Source organism: Zootoca vivipara, chromosome 8 (assembly GCF_965207765.1).
Source record: "Zootoca vivipara chromosome 8, rZooViv2.hap1.1, whole genome shotgun sequence".
NCBI lineage: Eukaryota > Metazoa > Chordata > Lepidosauria > Squamata > Lacertidae > Zootoca > Zootoca vivipara.
Window position 1 is genome coordinate 21,748,548 of NC_142591.1, and position 18,064 is coordinate 21,766,611.

General features: G+C 44.2%; 1 protein-coding gene across 1 annotated transcript in view; it reads left to right on the forward strand.

The window, feature by feature from the left end:
• PHLPP1 (PH domain and leucine rich repeat protein phosphatase 1) overlaps positions 1-18,064 on the forward strand; it is a 152,646-nt gene that overhangs the window by 119,534 nt on the left and 15,048 nt on the right. The window contains exons 9-12 of the mRNA XM_035125524.3: positions 705-800; positions 5,263-5,418; positions 14,729-14,929; positions 16,023-16,185. Of these exons, the coding sequence (XP_034981415.3) occupies positions 705-800; positions 5,263-5,418; positions 14,729-14,929; positions 16,023-16,185 (616 nt within the window). The remainder of the gene's footprint in view (positions 1-704; positions 801-5,262; positions 5,419-14,728; positions 14,930-16,022; positions 16,186-18,064) is intronic.

Here is an 18,064-nt window from a genome sequence, read left to right on the forward strand (position 1 = left end):
CGAACAACATCTGGCTGCCTCCAGTTGGCTACATCTGAATTTAATGAGCATTCAAAAAAGTGCACTGGCTAATCCTAAATATACACAATGGAAACATAGGCGAGCGTGTAAGAAAAGCTACACTTTTAGAAGACATCTGTTTAGGGAAGCTTTTAATATTTAATAGATTATTGCATTTTAATGTTCTGTTCTGTTGGAAGCCGCCCAGAGTGGTTGGGGAAACTCAGCCAGATGGGCGGGGTATATATAAAATATTATTATTATTATTATTATTATTATTATTATTATTATTATTATTATTATGAAAGGAAGCACATTGCTGCTGTTCCAGTTGCCGTTAGCATTTTCTACAGCGTTCATTGGCTTTTGCTTCCTGCTCCCAAGCAAAGCAAAGTGCTATTGCCACATGTTATGTTAGATGCGGCTGTGATGCTCATGATCAACAATAAGCTCCTGTTGTTGAACTGCATGACATCATTTTGCAGATTGTGGGTTGAGAATTGTGAAACCTTGATTTGTATGGCAAACTCCATCGCAAGATGAGTAGCTGGGTTGAAACAACAGACGATTATGTCTGGCCCAGTGTTGGACAAATTGCATTTGCAGCCCCAAACATTTCATTGCATTGCCTATCCTGGTTTAAAACACGTATGCTAGTTTTTCCATACCTCTTAACCTGTTTGTTTGTTGCTTCCCTTGTGCAGAAACCACCTCGAGAGCCTCCCTGAATGGGTCTGTGATAGCAGGAAGCTGGAAGTTCTGGATCTGGGCCACAATCAAATATGTGAACTGCCTGCCCGGTGAGTCTTGCAGACATAGTTACACAAGTAGGAACAGGACGCACAATTCAGAGACAATTGCTGAATCAGTGTTTAGCTTGTTTCGGTTACAGATGGACGGGTATTTTGTTTTTACCTTCTGTTTGATGTTTTTCAACCTCACAGGGTGCCATTGTGTTGTAAGCTGCAACACAGCCTCTCTTCTTCTTCTTCTTCTTCTTCTTCTTCTTCTTCTTCTTCTTCTTCTTCTTCTCCTCCTCCTCCTCCTCCTCCTCTTTAATCCGGACAAAACCGAAACACCCAACTCCTTTAATTTGCAGACAGACGTTCTAAGGCTGTTCAGCATCGTGATGCCTGGCTTCTTAAATAAATGTTAAAGTAGTTATTCTCAGTAGTCAAAAAACCTTTCGAATCTCAACGGTGTGATTGGAATAAGGGACCATGACTTAGTGGTAGAAGATCTACAGAATCTTCTGGTAGGGCTAGGAGGGATTGAAAGCTGTGAAATCCACTGCTATTTGGTGTCAACACAACTGAACTAGATGAGCAAATGGTCTCACCTGGTATGAGGCAGTTTCCTAGGAACCTGCGCTGTGGCTACATGGCGCAAACAGAATCTCTGCCTCACCTCCAACAAACAAATAAACAAACAAACAAACACCTAATAGGTGTAATACCGTAATGCTGGTGGTCAACAAAAGAGGTTTAAAGACTGTCTCAAGGCAAATCTTAAAAAATGTAGTATAAACACTGACAACTGGGAAACACTGGCCTGCGAGCGCTCCAGTTGGAGAACAGCCTTTACCAAAGGTGACATAGGCTTTGAAGAAACTCGATCTCAGGACGCAATACATGTTAAGAGGAATGCATGCTTGGCAAATCCACTCCCGCCTGGAAACCAATGTCTCTACTGTGGAAGGTTGTGTGGATCCAGAATTTGCCTCCACAGTCACTTACGGACCCATTGTTAAAACCGTGTTTATGGAAGACAATCTTACTCGGCTACGAGTGATTGCCAAAGAAGAAGAAGAAATACCGTCCAAAACCTGTTTGAAGTCCATATTGTGACAACAGTTTCATAGTTTTTGAGCAGGCAATATATTGTGAATCAAATGTGTGTCTGTGTGTTCGCGCTATGCAAAAATCACACCACGGGAAAAACAGTGAAGCCAGCCCGTATCTCTGCATAGCTCCATCTTTATTTCAGACATTGTGATATATCAGCATAATCACAAAGTTTAGCTGGTAGTATACTACAAAGCTGAAAACTAGATATCGCCCAGCTCTAACACCTAACAATGTTTTTAAAAAAGGATTGGATGGCAGATGGAGCAATAAAGACAACTGGTCACCACACAAGAGGATTTAGTACCAAAGCGCTTCGTGTGTAAACATGTTGAAAAAGTAGAGATGAGAAAATGCAAATGGTTGTTGTTAGAGAGGAAAATGTGGATTCAAGGCTGAAAAAGGCAAGATGGAAAGCATTAGGTTAAAGGCCTTGTGGGGTGTTATGGTATTGTTTAAATGTTTTGGATTATCACTTATAATCACTAAGGAGTGCAGCTAATGTTATGTTGGTTAGGTTTCCAGTATGTAAGAACACTTTGCTCTCTTTGGTGGTTTTTGTTATGGCTGTGGCAGCAGTTGCTTGAACTGGAAGGACTTTGAATGATCTAAAACTACAGTTTTAAAAAAGTTCAGGGACCATTTTTATTTTGTAGCTGGCCCAGCATCTCTGCATACATTTGCTTAGACCCAGCTCCCCCAAACTGGTGACCTTCCAGATGCTATCAAAGTCCAGCTCCCATCAGCATGACCAGTGGTCAGGAATGTTTACAAATCTAATAAATAATGATGTTGATGTTGATGATGATGATGTTTGGAGCTAGGAATCCAACGACTAGCCTAGGGAAGGCTGGCATAGTTTATGCAATTGGTTATGTTTCTGTTGGTCAAAAAAGAAAAGAAAAAAAAGAACACTAACTGCTTCCACTTCCCTGGGCTTCCGAGTTTTCACCAGGTATTGCTCGCATGCTTCCAAGACTTTTTCTAAGGGGTAGGAGCTGTCCTTGTTAACCAAGCAAAATAAACTTGGAGTAGTGAGTTGAGTACTATGCTCTTGGTTCGCACAATGATTGTAGAAAGGGGGGGGATGCAGGATACAAGCAGAGTTGACTAAGCACTAGTGTGTGGGTGCTTGAGCAGTTCTGAATAATTTCTGCTTACTAGAATAGCAGATACTATTTTCATCTCAGCATGTGAAGCTGCCTTACGCAGAAGGTCGGCCACTGGTCCATCTTGCCCACGTATCCTCCGATGGGCAACAACTCCAGGGTCTCAGGCAGGAGAAGTCTTCCTCCTCACCTGCTAGAAAAGCCAGAGAATGAACCCGAAAAGTTCTTCATGGGAAGTGTGTGTTTTTCCAATGAACTGTAGTCCCTCTGCACAAATCTACAAAACACAAAGGTGTAAGAGCGAAGTTATAACCCCCACACACACACACACTTTGGGGTGCAGTCATAGTCATCTTTTTTTAATGCCTCCTGTGAGCGTTTAACAAGGCTTCTTAATTTTTATATACTTTATTGATGAAGGTCTTGAATTGCAGGTGTGATCATAGCAACAGCCTTGTCCCCTCCTCGCTCCATAAAGAGCTGATTCATAAAGTGGTCTTCTCTACAGCTTAACAACATGCTCCTATAGTTTTGATGCCTGCCACCCCCCCCCCAAAATGGGTAAAGTTTATGCTGTTGACAACTCTGCAGGCAAGAGAGACAACCCCCTCCTTCAAGTTAAGCTCCAGCAAATTCCCAACAGTGCATTAAAAGGGAAAGTGCACAAACGTTTGTTTCAGTGCTAGATTGGGCACGCTACCAAGAGAAAGTGAGAGGGAGCAACAAACTTGGCAACCACACCCACTCATGTGCTGTCTTTAACAAGTGAAGTAGAGGTTGTTGCCTTAACGTCCTCAGCTGTGCGATGCAGCCCAGTCGTCATCCTGAGATAACTGCGAATGATGGCCCTTGCGCAGATTATCTGACAGCATCCACCAAGGGAAAACAATGTCTTATTGATTTGCTTTGCAACGATGGCCCCGGTGACCTGTAGTTTGTGGCCTGATGATGACAATGGGTGGATCTGATTTGTAAGGGAGAAGTGCGAAAAGGCATGGGTTTGGGTGGGGAGGAGGGCTTGGGTGGTGGTGGTGTGTGTGTCATTTCTAATACGTAAACGGGCGGAGGAGGCATCTGCAGTGCTGAGTAAATTGTGAATCTTTGATTGAAAGAAGGGTCAACCGTGGGGCATGGGCGCCTTCTGATTAAAACATACAGATGCAGCCACAGGGAGAACAAGGCAGGTGGCAGACGAGAATAAATCTCCCATCTTCAGCAAGATATATCCCTCCCCATCCCTCAAAAGATCACCTGATTCAAAATCAGAGCTTGAGAATTTTTTTTTTTTAAAAAAAGCAGATTCATGGGGTGGCTTCGATTTCCAGCTCTAAATTTGTTTAGTTCAATTGGCTTTTCAAAAGCCACATTGCCCATTAATGTGTCTTATAAAGCATCTCTTTCTTTATCTCCCTCCCCCTCCTCTATGTGGAAACAGAACGGTTGGCCACCCCTAGCATGTAAAACGCTCAAGACAGTAAAGCGGATTAGATAAATTTCATTCCCTGTAGAACTGGAAGGAAGCTTTATGTTAGTCTAGTATTAAAAAGGGGAGGGGGGAGGAGGGGAGGGGAAGAATTTGGATGAGGAGAGGAAGAATATCAGAAGATGTTGAGTCATTTTTGGTTGAGGGGAAATATTGGATGAGCAGTATTTTAGGAACTGATTCTCCCTGGGTGGTTTTTCCCCCCCACACACAGAAAGAGACTTTGACAAAACAGCACTTTCAAACAAGTGGCGCTGCTCAGGGGTTGTGAATGAGAAGTGTTTCGCACACCACACAGCCACAAACTCAGGTTTCCTCACAGAGTACGTTCAGAAGAGAGCCAAAGCCTAGCTCTCTTGTCTACAGTACTGTATTATATTTTGAGGGGTGTGCCTAAGGTGTTTTAAGTGTACATTTCAGAACAAACTCAGATCTGTAATTAAGGTCTTGGGTCATTTCAAGAAACCCTAGTTTAAAATAGCCACAATCTGGCCTAGTTCAGACACACTGACAAAGCAAATGCTTCCCCTCGCTTCTGGCGTGGATGCAAGGAAGGGAGAAGGGAAAGTGTGCAAGCCTGAGGCTCCTTTCTGTAATACCAAACCACGGTTTAATGTTACGTCTGAACCAGGCCATTGTGTTCCAGGAAACCATAGTTTAAACTAACCATTTCTTGTTCGAGTGTTATGACAAACCGTGATTAGTTTAACCAGAAAGCGGATGCTGTGCCTAGGCTTCTGGTCCACGAAGAGGCCCTGAGAGGACTGTACCACAAGTCTTGGTAATGTTTCATTTACTGTTTGTTTCTTTCTCCACCCACCCCCAGGTTATTTTGCAATATCAGCTTGCGGAAGTTACTCGCAGGACACAATCAATTAGCCAGGCTACCAGAGAGAATCGAACGGACGCATGTCGAGGTCTTGGACGTGCAACACAACCTGCTTACAGAGCTGCCATCTAATTTGCTGTTGAAAGCTGACAGGTAAGCAGAAAGCAAAAGTGGGGTGTGTGTGTGTGGCCTTCCCTACCTTCTTTAGGTATCTCTTCTCTGCCTTCCAACAAATTTTGTGTGACTGCCCATTCAGTTGAAATCCTATTGCAAATTTCTCAAGTGTTGAGGCAATGAGAATTTCCAAGCTGTTTGGCATTCTCAATCTGTCTTGGTCACATAATTAGTTGATGAGCTTACCGCTTCCTTCTTTTCCCCCCTCTCCCCACCCCATTTTCTGAAGTCATAGCTTCCAGCCCTAAAGTTATGGCACTCCAGAGTGACCAGTCTTCTGACTCCACATAAGGTTACCTTGCCTTTCTATCTGAGAGCCATCTGTGACGGGAGCAGATGCTCTTGTCTAATCCATTCAAATTGAAATTATTCTTCCTGTGGTTCCAAGGTTTAGAAGGGGGTGTATTAGCTTTTTTTATTAAAAAAAATGAAATATATTGTTTCAAAGCATTTCAGACGTGTCTCAACAAACTTTTTGTGTGTGTAAAACTAACTTTGAGCTAAAATCCAAAATAATGTCCAGTAGCTTTTCATTGGCTGGTTTTCTTCAAGAGAGAATGAGTTTTCCTTCCTTGAAGTTATACTTGAAAGTTTCCACCGATCATGCGTTGCAATAGAGTGTGTTTGGAATACCAGCACTTGTTCTCCCTAGGGTCAGTACATTTTAAGTTTTGTTTCTTGCAGAGTGTCTTAATTCTTGGACCTGTTGCCATTGGCTGTGGGTATACTGGTTTGGCTTTTAATTTTTGAGCACTGCCAGGAATCTTGGTCAAAGGTGCTTCATGTTACTGGGTGGACGTCCACTGGATTTTTTTCTTTGTTTTTGGGGGGTGAGGGGAGTGGAGAGTGCTAAAACACTGGAAAGTGGGAGCAGACTATTCCTCTCAAGAAAGCAAAAATAGGAGACATTTTTGTGTCCTAGCTGAGGTTTGACAAATGGCCTTGAAACGATGAAAAGCAAGCTGGGAGTCCAGGGATTGTGGTTCATTCCCAGCAAGCGCCTGACCCCGGGTTTCAAAGCATGCATGGGAAACTTCAGGTTTTCTTTTGGTTACACCAGGCATCCCCAAACTTCGGCCCTCCAGATGTTTTGGACTACAATTCCCATCTTCCTCGACCACTGGTCCTCTTAGCTAGGGATCATGGGAGTTGTAGGCCAAAAACATCTGGAGGGCTGCAGTTTGGGGATGCCTGGGTTACACAGTCTCTTTGACTAGATATTGTACTCTGGAAATCCCCAGGGCTCATGCCACATCCTTGATGAAAATTGAGATCTCCTTTATCAGTGATCTGAGAGAGAACATCATGAGCCTTCAGCTCCTTGATTTTTGAGACTGGGACTCATCTTTTGAGATTTCAAAGGAATGGCAGAAATCCAGTTGGTACTTTATTATTTTTCTTCTTCTTTGCCAATTATGCTGGTATGAGAGCATCACATGGTTCCATTAGCAAAAAAATGGAAATGTGAAGGAAGTACAACTCAGTGGAGGGACCTACAATATTTGTCCAGATTGAAAAGAACTGCTTGTGGCAGATCAGGTGTTTGTGGATCAGAGGACACATATTCAAGCCCAATGTTTTGGGGCACCAACTAATTTATACAGTGGTATCTTGGTTTTCGAACATAATCCATTCCGGAAGACCGTTCCACTTCCGAAACGTTCAAAAACTGAGGTGCAAAGGGCGGCCTGCCTATTCAATAGAGAAAGTGAAAAACAACAGATACACACAGCGACAGCTGTTCGACTTCTGAGGCGCATTTGAAAAATGAAAGCATTTACTTCCGGGTTTTCAGCTTTTGAAAACCGAAACATTCGGCAATGGAGGCATCCGAAAACTGGGATACCACTGTACTCAGAGTAGTATAGCTAGTCTATTAATTCTCTGAGTATTGGCTAGTCTGCTATACTCCTAGTAGTATAGCCAGTCTATTAATTGCAGTGGGTGTACTCTGACCTAGCATTTATTTATTTAACAAAATGTACAAACTGCTTGATTGCTATAAAATGATCACTAAAAACATTTAAACGTAATTAAAATTCACATTTTTTTTTAAAAAAAAGATTAAAATGCACCAACATCTATGCACCTGGATAGGCTTGCCTAAACTAAAACGTTTTAAGCAGATACAAAATGGAGGGAAGTTGCCTCCCTGTTGTCAGTGGGCAGGGAGTTGCAAAGCTTAGGTGCTGCCCCATTAAAAGATTGATTTCTTACAACTATGGAACCCGTGGTAACAACACCAGCTCTATAGCTCAGTGCGATCAAGTGGGCAGAAATGGGGCAAGGTTGACCCCCAAAACAAACTGGTCCCAAGCCATTAAGATTTCCATGCCAATAGTAACACCTTGAACTTGGCCCGCTATTAAAGCTGAGGGGTTAGGGATATGTGCTGAGGGGCCTCACTCCTGTCAGCAACCACATAGCATTGTTCTGTGCTGACTTTGGATCCAACCCATGATGTACTCCTGAGTACCTGTGGGCACATTATTGATGGTCCATACACCAGAGCAGATTTTGGTCTAAATAACCAGCCGTCTACAGGGCCAAACCTGATATGCGCACACAAACGCCTGACCCAAGTGGCAGGCTGTATGGAGCAGATGGATTTATCATACAGGTTGTTTTTTTTAATCTTAAGTTTTCCATTTTCCAGCCTACTTTTTACTGGGGCTGCGAAGGAGGGGGGTGGCGGCGGTTGGATTTTAATCGGGCCAATATTTATAGCTTCCAAATGACTTGCCGCTTGTCACAGGCTGAACTCAAGGTAGCGTAATTGCAACATCTCCCTCTGTTCTTGCCTTATGAAATTTTCATCTCTCTCCGTGTCTGTCACTTGGAATATATCTCTAGTGTCGCTTGTTTTAACGTCTGACTTTTAAAAATGCCTCACAATTTGGAACCTGTTCTTTGGTCCCGTCCCATCCCCGTCCCCCCCAGTTAAAGACATAAAGGCCCACAATAATCTTTGACTCATACACAAACGTTTCACTGCTAAGACAGTGTGTCTTAGTGTTCATCTCCATCATTCCCAGCCGCAGTCCCATGGCAACCATAATCTTTGTGTGGTCCTCTTTAAGATGCTTCACCCCGACATGGATAAATAATTGTCTTCCGAATGCTTTCGAAGGCACTGGAATGTGTTCAGGTTGGTCTCAGTCATTTGGCAGAGACGTCTTCTGTGCTAGGAAGGAGAACTTAACTTGACCCAACTAGACTCAGTGGGGAGCGACAGATAATCAATTGGGTTAGCGGTAGCAGATGGCACTGTGAAAATGGAGAATTCCTCTGGGTGGTAGGGATTACTAGAAATGTGCCTTTAACCTTCATCCTTGCACCTGCATCCTCGCAATTCGCGGTTGCTCATGTTGTTCCTTCTAGAAAATAACGATCGTATTCTTTCTGTCTTTCCACTCTGCTTCTCCTCTAAGCTGGTTGCTTTTTTTTTCAGATCAAGGGATCAGATACCAAGTGCATTGATGAAAGCTAGTGTAGGAAGTGTAGGTGTATTTGGCTGGAAGACTCAATCGGCATCCTCCGGCAAATCATTGGCTTTGTGGGGTCTTAACATCTCCTGATCACCCCACCATGATTGAGAGATTTGGAAATGTTAATATCTGCGTCTGGTCCTAATTCTCTTAGGCTTTCCTCACTTGGACAAGTTGGTTGTAAAGCAAAATCGTTGCAAGACTGCAAATGTAGCAGTTGCCAAAGGAAGCGTGCAAATCTGTGGCATTTCGGGGGCATTCCCAGTGTCTTTTTCGTTTATTTGGTCTTGGCTACAAGGGCTAAAAATAAAAGCCGGTGCGATTCCTCCTACGCGTTCCTCTGCTTGTTTGATGTTTTGTGTGTAGCCTGTCACTTCAAGCTTTCGCTTGCATCCCTTTGGGTGAGTTGACATCAAACAGTATGTGCATACGTGAGTGTACGGCAGGCTCAGTGCATTCCTGCATTTTGGAGGGTAGGTACAGTACTTGGTGGCTTGTACTGGCCCATAGTGTGCATGTGCGTGCGCATAAAACATTCAGCTGCAGCGAGGTTCACTTCTAAACGTAAAGGTCCTAGACCAGCCCAGTGCAGAAGCTTCCCACATTGTGTAGCTTTATAAAAATAGAGAGGTTATGTATATGTGTATAGCAGGCACATGGAGTGAATTCTTGAAGGTAGTGGATTTGCCTCCTAGAATGCCGGGGCTTTTTTGCACAAGCAGTGGGTCTGGTGTCTTACACCTTCCCATGAAATGCTCTAATGGCCTCGTTGAATGAATTGGGTCTTGGAAGTTGGTAGGCCTGCTGTGACAAAAAATACTCTTTTTTTGAATTCTTTTGCTAGCTTCCTAAGTAAAACTAGGATATTTTGAAGGCTATCTGTTTCCACTGATTGGAAACTTGGATGTTCCTAACCTAACGGAAGACACTGACTGTTTCTGCCTATACCAGGGTTTCCCAAACTTGGGTCTCCAGCTGTTTTCGGACTACATCTTCCAAAATCCCGGACCACTGGCCCTGCTAGCTAGGGATAGTCCAACAACAGCTGGAGACACAAGTTTGGGAAACCCTGGCTTATACCTTCAAAATAAATCTTCCTTAGAGCAGATTCACGCATGCATGTTCCCTGTTGCGTCTCATGGCCTAAAAAGGTTTGTCATGTGAGGGGCGGCGGCTGGGGTCTTGACTGTTCTATGCACCATGATTTTGCAGTCAGCTGTCATTTTTAGATATTCTCCCCCTTGTACTGTAAAAGCTGTAGTGAGGTGCACACATAGGCTCTTGGTGTAATCTAGAACCCCGTTCATGCACTATTCTAAATACACTTCCCTGCCACAACAAGGGCAGAAAGCAGCCAAGGTTGCCCTGTTCTCGTTCATGTGAGATTAAGATTGTGTGTTTGCGAACGACCCCTGGAAATGGCTGCGAAAGAACCAGCATGCAAGGACTCTTGCCCTTAGATGCAAGAGTGTATCTTGGCCCAATTACCCAAGTGCATGGTTGGCCCCATGCACTGCCTCCAGTCCAAATAGCTACATGGGAAAAGACACACATCTTTTAGCATTGGAATGACTTTTCAGAACACTAGTCCCTAGTGAGGTTCCTGGAAGCTGCTGTTTAAAGCAGGCTTCCTCAACCTTGGCCCTCCAGATGTTTCGAGACTGCAATTCCCACCATCCCCGACCACTGGTCCTGCTAGATAGGGAAGGGATCATGGGAGTTGTAGGCCAAAAACATCTGGAGGGCCGAGGTTGATGAAGCCTGGTTTAAAGCATGAGGCGCTCTCGGGCATATTTGTGACTCTCTGTTGTTTCTTATACTTATTTGTTATTTGTTATTTTTATATTTTATGTTTTATTGTTTTATATTGTTGTTTTTGTATTGGAAAAATATAGCATTTCATTCCCAGTGTTATTTCTTGTCATTTTAAATGTAAGGGCAGCTTCTCAGCTCTCTTCTGATTTCTGATTTCGTTTCTGCCTTGTTTTACAGTTGGGTTGTTCTTCTCTCTCTCTCCCCCCCCCCCCGGTTCTTTGTGAATGGACGTGTAATGAGTTTTGATTACTAGATGGAAGGATTAAGTCAAGTGGCTTCTGCCCATTTTCATAACCTCATAAATTTCAATCCCACCTCTCCTGCCCCCACTAGGAAGGCTCTCGCTAAATAATGAATGGTCGTGATGATTAAGCCTTGTTTTTTTCTGTGAGAATGACTTCTCTGGAATGTGTAGACCTAACCTACTTTCGGTTCTCTTGAGCTCCTGGACAATTTTATTTTTAATGGAAAGGCTTTCATAACACACTCACACACACACAAAAGTCCTCTGCAGAAGTCCATGTGACGTCGCAGTGTCTGGCCTTTTCTTTGCGGCAGAAGGCAAGTTTCAACAGGCTGGAGGGGAAATACTGAATTTATTAATTAGCAGAATGTTTCAGGGTTTTGTGTGGTTGTCCTTTCTCTGATGAGAAAACGGTTACTATTTCACCAAGCCCTCTTTTCTCTGTTTGCAGATCACAACTAATTTAAGTTCTGACCGAAATGCTAATATCCTGGACAACTCAGTTGGTTAGAGCGTGGTGCTGATAACCCCAAGGGTTGCAGGTTCGATCCCCACAAGGGACAGCTGCATTGCAGGGAGTTGGACTAGGCCAGTGTTTCTCAAAGTGGGTGAGACTGCCCCTTGGGGGTCCTGGAATGATCCAGGGGGTGGTAATAGCCATGGGTGCAATTGGGGGGAGGGCATTGAATAAAAATAAGGGGGTGGTGGAAGCAGAAAGAGTAAAAATTTGGAGGACAAAAATCATTCATACATGTTTTATTTGTTGTGTAATGACGCTCACTGCCAGGTCAGGCATTGTTGTGGGACGGCGACAACATTTCAGCAACAGCGTTTGGCTTGGCCACGGCTTCACCCAGGCCCAGGATTGATTGATTGATTGATTGATTGATTGACTGACTGACTGACAGGAAATGGATCTTGCAGCTTGCCTGCAAGTTTGGCCAATGGCCAGTGTTGTAGGACATATGAAGAAATATAGATACATAAAATAATGCAAATTTGTAAAAGCAGCGCTGAGCCTTGCTTGCCTCCCATCTCTCCTCCAGAGAAGCTTTTGTCTCTCACTACCCCTGGTGCAAAAAATAAAATAAAAAAATCAAGGTCTCCATCCCCCCCCCCCAGCCCAGGGTAATAGTAGCAAAATTCCAGCTTCGAAATTGCTTGAGGGAAACAGCAATGACCCTCCTCCCTCACCCCCATGCTAGTATTTCGTTTCCACTCGCAGTCTCGGAGGTGACATTGCATTGAAAGAGGCTACCCTTACCCCTCAAAAGAATACAAAAACTACACTTACAAGTATAGTTACCCCTCTGAGCTTATTCACATGACCCACTTTGGGGCTTAACATTCATACTGTGCCAGTTTCTTTTGTCATCCCGGATTGTGTAACCCGAAGCTCTTCTTGCACAAAGCCCAAAATTCTTCCTGACCCTAGAGAATGACAAGCCTGTGGAAATAGATCGACACCTATTCCACAATATTCTTCTGTCGAACTCCTTGTTCTCTTTAAATATGGGAAACTTTTGAGCCAAAGAGGAGGAGAAGGGGTGGGAGGTGGGGGAGCAAACTTGCTTGTTGCAAGAACAAATGGTTTTGCATTTGTTTCAGTTTTCTTTTAAATTTTGGTTTAATTGTTTGTCTTTGTAACCTTGCAGCCATGACAGCTAAGAATTTTAAAAGTAAAGCTTGCCCACGTGCACACACGCACACTACAGCCGGTTTTCTTGGAATTCAAACAGAACTGGCACACCGCCCGCGAAATACCTCAGGGAATCTGTTCACCACAAGCAGGAGCTGCTCTTGCTCCCAGCAAAAATGATCTGTATGTTGTACCAAGATAACCCCAACTATGTACTTGAAATAAATGGATGCATTTGTGAGAATAGTTCCGTTTGCGATATCACAGTGCTTTTAAAAAACACACACACAAAAAACCCAGCATAATCACCAGTTTTAGAATAATGGAGAGGAAGTTTGGGATGATGTGGGAGAGACACTTTCTATACTTCCCGAATGCTTTAAAGCCCCGTTTTCTCTCTCTCCTGGGCTTCTTGTGAACTGCCCTGAGACCTATAAGTATAGGGCAGTATATTATTATTATTATTATTATTATTATTATTATTATTATTATTATTATGCCATTGCAATGAATCCCGTGCCCACTTGTTTTCAAGCTTTCATTCTGTGTACTAGACCCACATACCCTCCAGCATTCATTTCTCCAATGAAAATGAGGATGTCCTATTAAATAATAATAATAATCTTATTTATACCTCACCCATCTGTCAGGCGGCAGAGGAACCAACCCCCACAACAGGTTGCCCGGAAAGGATAAGACAAGGAGAAGTCCCTACCATCTGTTGCCCCCCCCCCCTGTTGCTGCTTCTTCTTTCTCCTCCTCTCCCATTATTTCCCAACTTTCCCCCTCATTTGCCTCTTAGCGGTGATCTCTCTCAAACCCCTGTTGTAATTCTGAACTGTTGTCTTCTTCTCTGGAAGGGTCAGGTTGCGGGGGACGGTCTCCACCATTCCTCCTCTGCCCAGCATGCTTGCTGGAAAACAGACAGTTGTCATGTCTTCCTAACCATCTTGTTCATGTAACACAATGTGTGTGCAAATCTCACATGCTACTACTTCCTACCTGTGGGGTAGTTTCACTGTTTCCCATGCCACAGTGCATGCTTTTGATACAGAAAATTCTACCCGGTGACTATAACAACTAGGTGCTTTGGGTTCATCTGTAGCTCCTGGCCAATTTGGGCATCTTTTGTCATTTCTGTGGTGGCTTATTCTCTTATCTCCACCTGCTACTTTTTGTGTGAGTGTCTGGAGGTGGTTGGAGGATGGATGGTGGCTAATGGATTAAAGTTGAATCCTGACAGAAGTACTGTTTCTGGGGGTGTTTCTGCCGGCGGGTGTGGGGGACTCCCTGGTCCTGAATGGGGCAACTGTGCCCTTGAAGGAGCAGGTGCGCAGCCTGGGAGTCATTTTGGACTCACAGCTGTCTGTGGAGTCACAGATTAATTCCGTGTCCAGGGTGGCTGTCTACCAGCTCCATCTGGTATGCCTGCTGAGACCTTACCTGCCCGTGGACTGTCTTGCCAGAGTGGTACATGCTCTGGTTATCTCCCGTTTGGACTACTGCAATGTGCTCTATGTGGGGCTACCTTTGAAGGTGACCCGGAAACTACAACTAATCCAGAATGCGGCAGCTAGACTGGTGACTGGGAGCGGCCGCCGAGACCACATAACACCGGTCCTGAAAGACCTACATTGGCTCCCAGTACATTTCCAAGCACAGTTCAAAGTGTTGGTGCTGACCTTTAAAGCCCTAAACGGCCACGGCCCTGTATACCTGAAGGAGCGTCTTCACCCCTATGGTTCTGCCCGGACACTGAAGTCCCGCCCCAAGCGCCTTCTGACGGTTCCCACACTGCAGGAAGTGAAGCTACAGGGGACCAGGCAGAGGGCCTTCTCGGTAGTGGCTCTGCCCCCCCCCCCCAGTGGAATGCCCTTCCATCAGATGTTAAGGAGATGAGTAATTATATAACATTTAGGAAACATCTGAAGGCAGCCCTGTATAGGGAAGGTTTTTAAGGTTCAGTATTCTACTATGTTTTTATATATCCTGGAAGCTGCCAAGAGTGGCTGGGGCAACCCAGTCAGATGGGTGGGGTGCCAATTAATTAATTACGGAATGGACAAGAGTGTGAATTTGACATCAATGTACTTTGTTTTTCAGCTTAAGGTACCTGAACGCTTCTGCCAACAAACTGGAAATGCTGCCTCCAGCCACTCTTTCGGAAGAGACCCACAGCATTTTGCAGGAACTCTATTTGACCAACAATCACCTCACAGATAAATGCGTGCCCTTGTTAACGGGTCACCCGCATCTGAAGATCTTGCATATGGCGTACAACCGTCTGCAGAGCTTTCCCGCAAGGTAGGAGCGGATGCCGCCGTCACCGGGGACTGCCTTCAAAACGTTTGAGGGAGGTGGTTGCGATGACTGCTCACACAAGTGCTGTGTACACATACAGTACCTGCCGCTTTGAAAAGCTAGTGTAAAAGAAAGAAAAACCCACAAATGCAGCTCAGGGTCTCTGCCCCAAATAGCTTACTGTCCAAACGTCTTTGATGTGCAAAACAATGGGATGCCATGAGCCTGAGAGGTACCAAAACAAATGGAGAAATATGAGTGGAAAGGCTAATTTCAGCATAATCAGCATAAGCAAATGCAGTTAAGCTTTTTCTTCGTTGGGGAGAAAAATGAATTTTTCTTCCCTACTGAGTGTGATATATTTTACGTGCATATTTGTAAAATGGCAGAGGCGGATTAGATAAACCAGTATTTTTTATTTATTTCATGTGTTTGGCAAACCTGGGTAGTCAAACCCAATAGATCAGGGGTATATGGAGGGGAGGAATGTGCCCTGTTTTGTATTGTGTACACGCTGTGGTCTAAACCACAGAGCCGGCCCTAGGGCTTGCCGATCAGAAGGTCGGCAGTTCGAATCCCCACGACGGGGTGAGCTCCCGTTGCTCGGTCCCAGCTCCTGCCAACCTAGCAGTTCGAAAGCACGTCAAAGTGCAAGTAGATAAATAGATACCACTCTTTTTCTTGTTGGCCCTCACCAAAACCCTTTGAGGTCCATTGAATAGTGCTATTTGATAAGTGGAGCTGACCCAACTGTGTTGAATGCAAAGCCTCGCCCTGTAAAAAAGTGAGACCATGAATGCACAAAAGATGGACCCTGCTGTCTGCAAGAACCCACGCCAGCTACCCATAGACCTGCTGCCACCTTCTGGAATGGATGCATTTATCCATAGTCGAATGCTAATTCAGACTGCTGAGCTCTCTGCGCGAGCCACACATTGAAAGGTTGCCATGCAACAATTCATTCGGAGGAAATTGCCTTTTATCTCAGAATAACAGCTTTTAACATAAAGTTTCTGAGTACTTCCTAATAATCAAAATGTGTATTTTCTCATCATTTTCTTTTCTTTTCTTTTCCTTCCCTTTCTCGTGTTTGTAGTAAAATGGCCAAACTTGAAGAGCTGGAAGAAATTGACGTTAGCGGAAACAAACTGAAATCTATCCCCACAACCATTATGAACTGTCGGCGCATGCATACTGTGATTGCACACTCCAATTGTATCGAAGTCTTCCCAGAGGTCATGCAGCTTGGTGAAATCAAGGTACAGGTTGTTGTTGTTTTTTAAAGTATGAGCCCTGTGTAGAGCTCCTTTTAGGTATTTTGAAGGTAGCCTGTAATGGAAATATAGCACCATGCTCAAATTGTCAAGGTGTGAAGATGTCATGTGATCGCTGCAGTGTTTCAGAGAGTACCGTTAATTTTCCATGTTGTCTGAACCCAAATAGAGAGATTGCCTGGGAAAATCTAGAGATATTCGAAATGTCAGCATTGTGGCCAGATGGGGAAGAGGTGTAAATGGGGGATATTTTGCATGTGGGGTGAAGAACGAGCTAACAGCCTCCCCAAACTGGTCAAGCCACCTTTTTTCAACTACTGTAGTTGCATAGAGTTACCAGCTTCTAACACCAGATCACCCACGAAGTCATTCCCAAGGTTCACATTGGAAGACCACAAAGTAAAATTTGATAGGTCGGACGTGGCTTTTAAGCTGTGTCTCTCCCACTCATGTTCTGAATGCTATGTCGTGTGCTTTGGATTTGTGTCACATTGCCTTTAATTATGTGCATGGACTATATTCATTCATTCCACATCTCTGCAGTACAAGAGAACAAAGTAGTCATTTGAGAGGCTTTATAGGATTTTATCATTAATAACTTATTTCCCTGTTTTACTCCCCCCCCCCAAAAAAACACTTGGTAGTATTCTCATTTATGTTGTGAACCGTTCTGTGATTTTTGGATGATGGGACAGGTGGTATACAAATTTAAATAAATATACTATCTAATAAATAGTTAAATATCTTTGTCAGTTTTCCAGCTCTTTGCCATCAATTGCTTTTTACTTTGTGGCTTTAAATTTTTTTTTGTTTAACTCAGGCTAGCTTTTGAACACACTTTTAAATGCATAGCCTTCCCTTTATTACAGGCTAGAGGTGGGCACCAGCAGTTCTCTCTAAATTAAGAGGACTCCTTCGCCCCACCTATGTACTCATATTACTTTTAATTAGAACTTGCTTAATACGGATGTGCTCCATCAAAATAAAAAGAAGAATTGCCCCGATAGCACAGACAGCAGGCAGATCGCTGCTTGTTTTGCAACATGAGTGAAGTTTGGAAGGTCGGGGGAACAGAAATCACACATTTTTAATCAATGTTTTGTGATGCTGTGAAAGATTGCAAAAGAATTTACGTCGTGGAGTCTATAAAAAGGTACCTGGTGCTTTTGGGATACAGCAGGTGTGTAACTCCCTAGAGTAGACAGAGGAGAGGCTTTGGCCCAGTTCTTTCATACAACCTGTTTTTGGGCTGTGCTACTTCAGACCCAGGTGGCGCTGTGGGCTAAATCTGGCTACTGTGCTGGAAACTGAATGTTGAGTAAATTTGGCCGTGCGTAATCCAAGGTAAGGGACCCAGGTGGCGCTGTGGTTAAACCACTGAGCCTAGGGCTTGCTGATCAGAAGGTCGGCGGTTCGAATCCCTGTGACGGGGTGAGCTCCCGTTGCTTGGTCCCAGCTCCTGCCAACCTAGCAGTTCGAAAGCACGTCAAAATGCAAGTAGATAAATAGGGACCGCTATAGTGGGAAGGTAAACGGCGTTTCCATGTGCTGCTCTGGTTTGCCAGAAGCAGCTTTGTCATGCTGGCCACATGACCTGGAAGCTATATGCCGGCTCCCTCGGCCAATAATGCGAAATGAGCGTGCAACCCCAGAGTCGGTCACGACTGGACCTAATGGTCAGGGGTCCCTTTACCTTTACCTTACTTCAGACTGCCGGTGTTGGTTCACACGTAAAGCTCCTCTGTGAAAAACAGCAATGTTCTTACACACAGAAAATTAGATGTCAGGGAGGAGGGATTCTTCTAATTGAAGCCTATAGTTTAATAAACCTCTTGCACCCACATGCAGCTGCTTCACTTCTCCA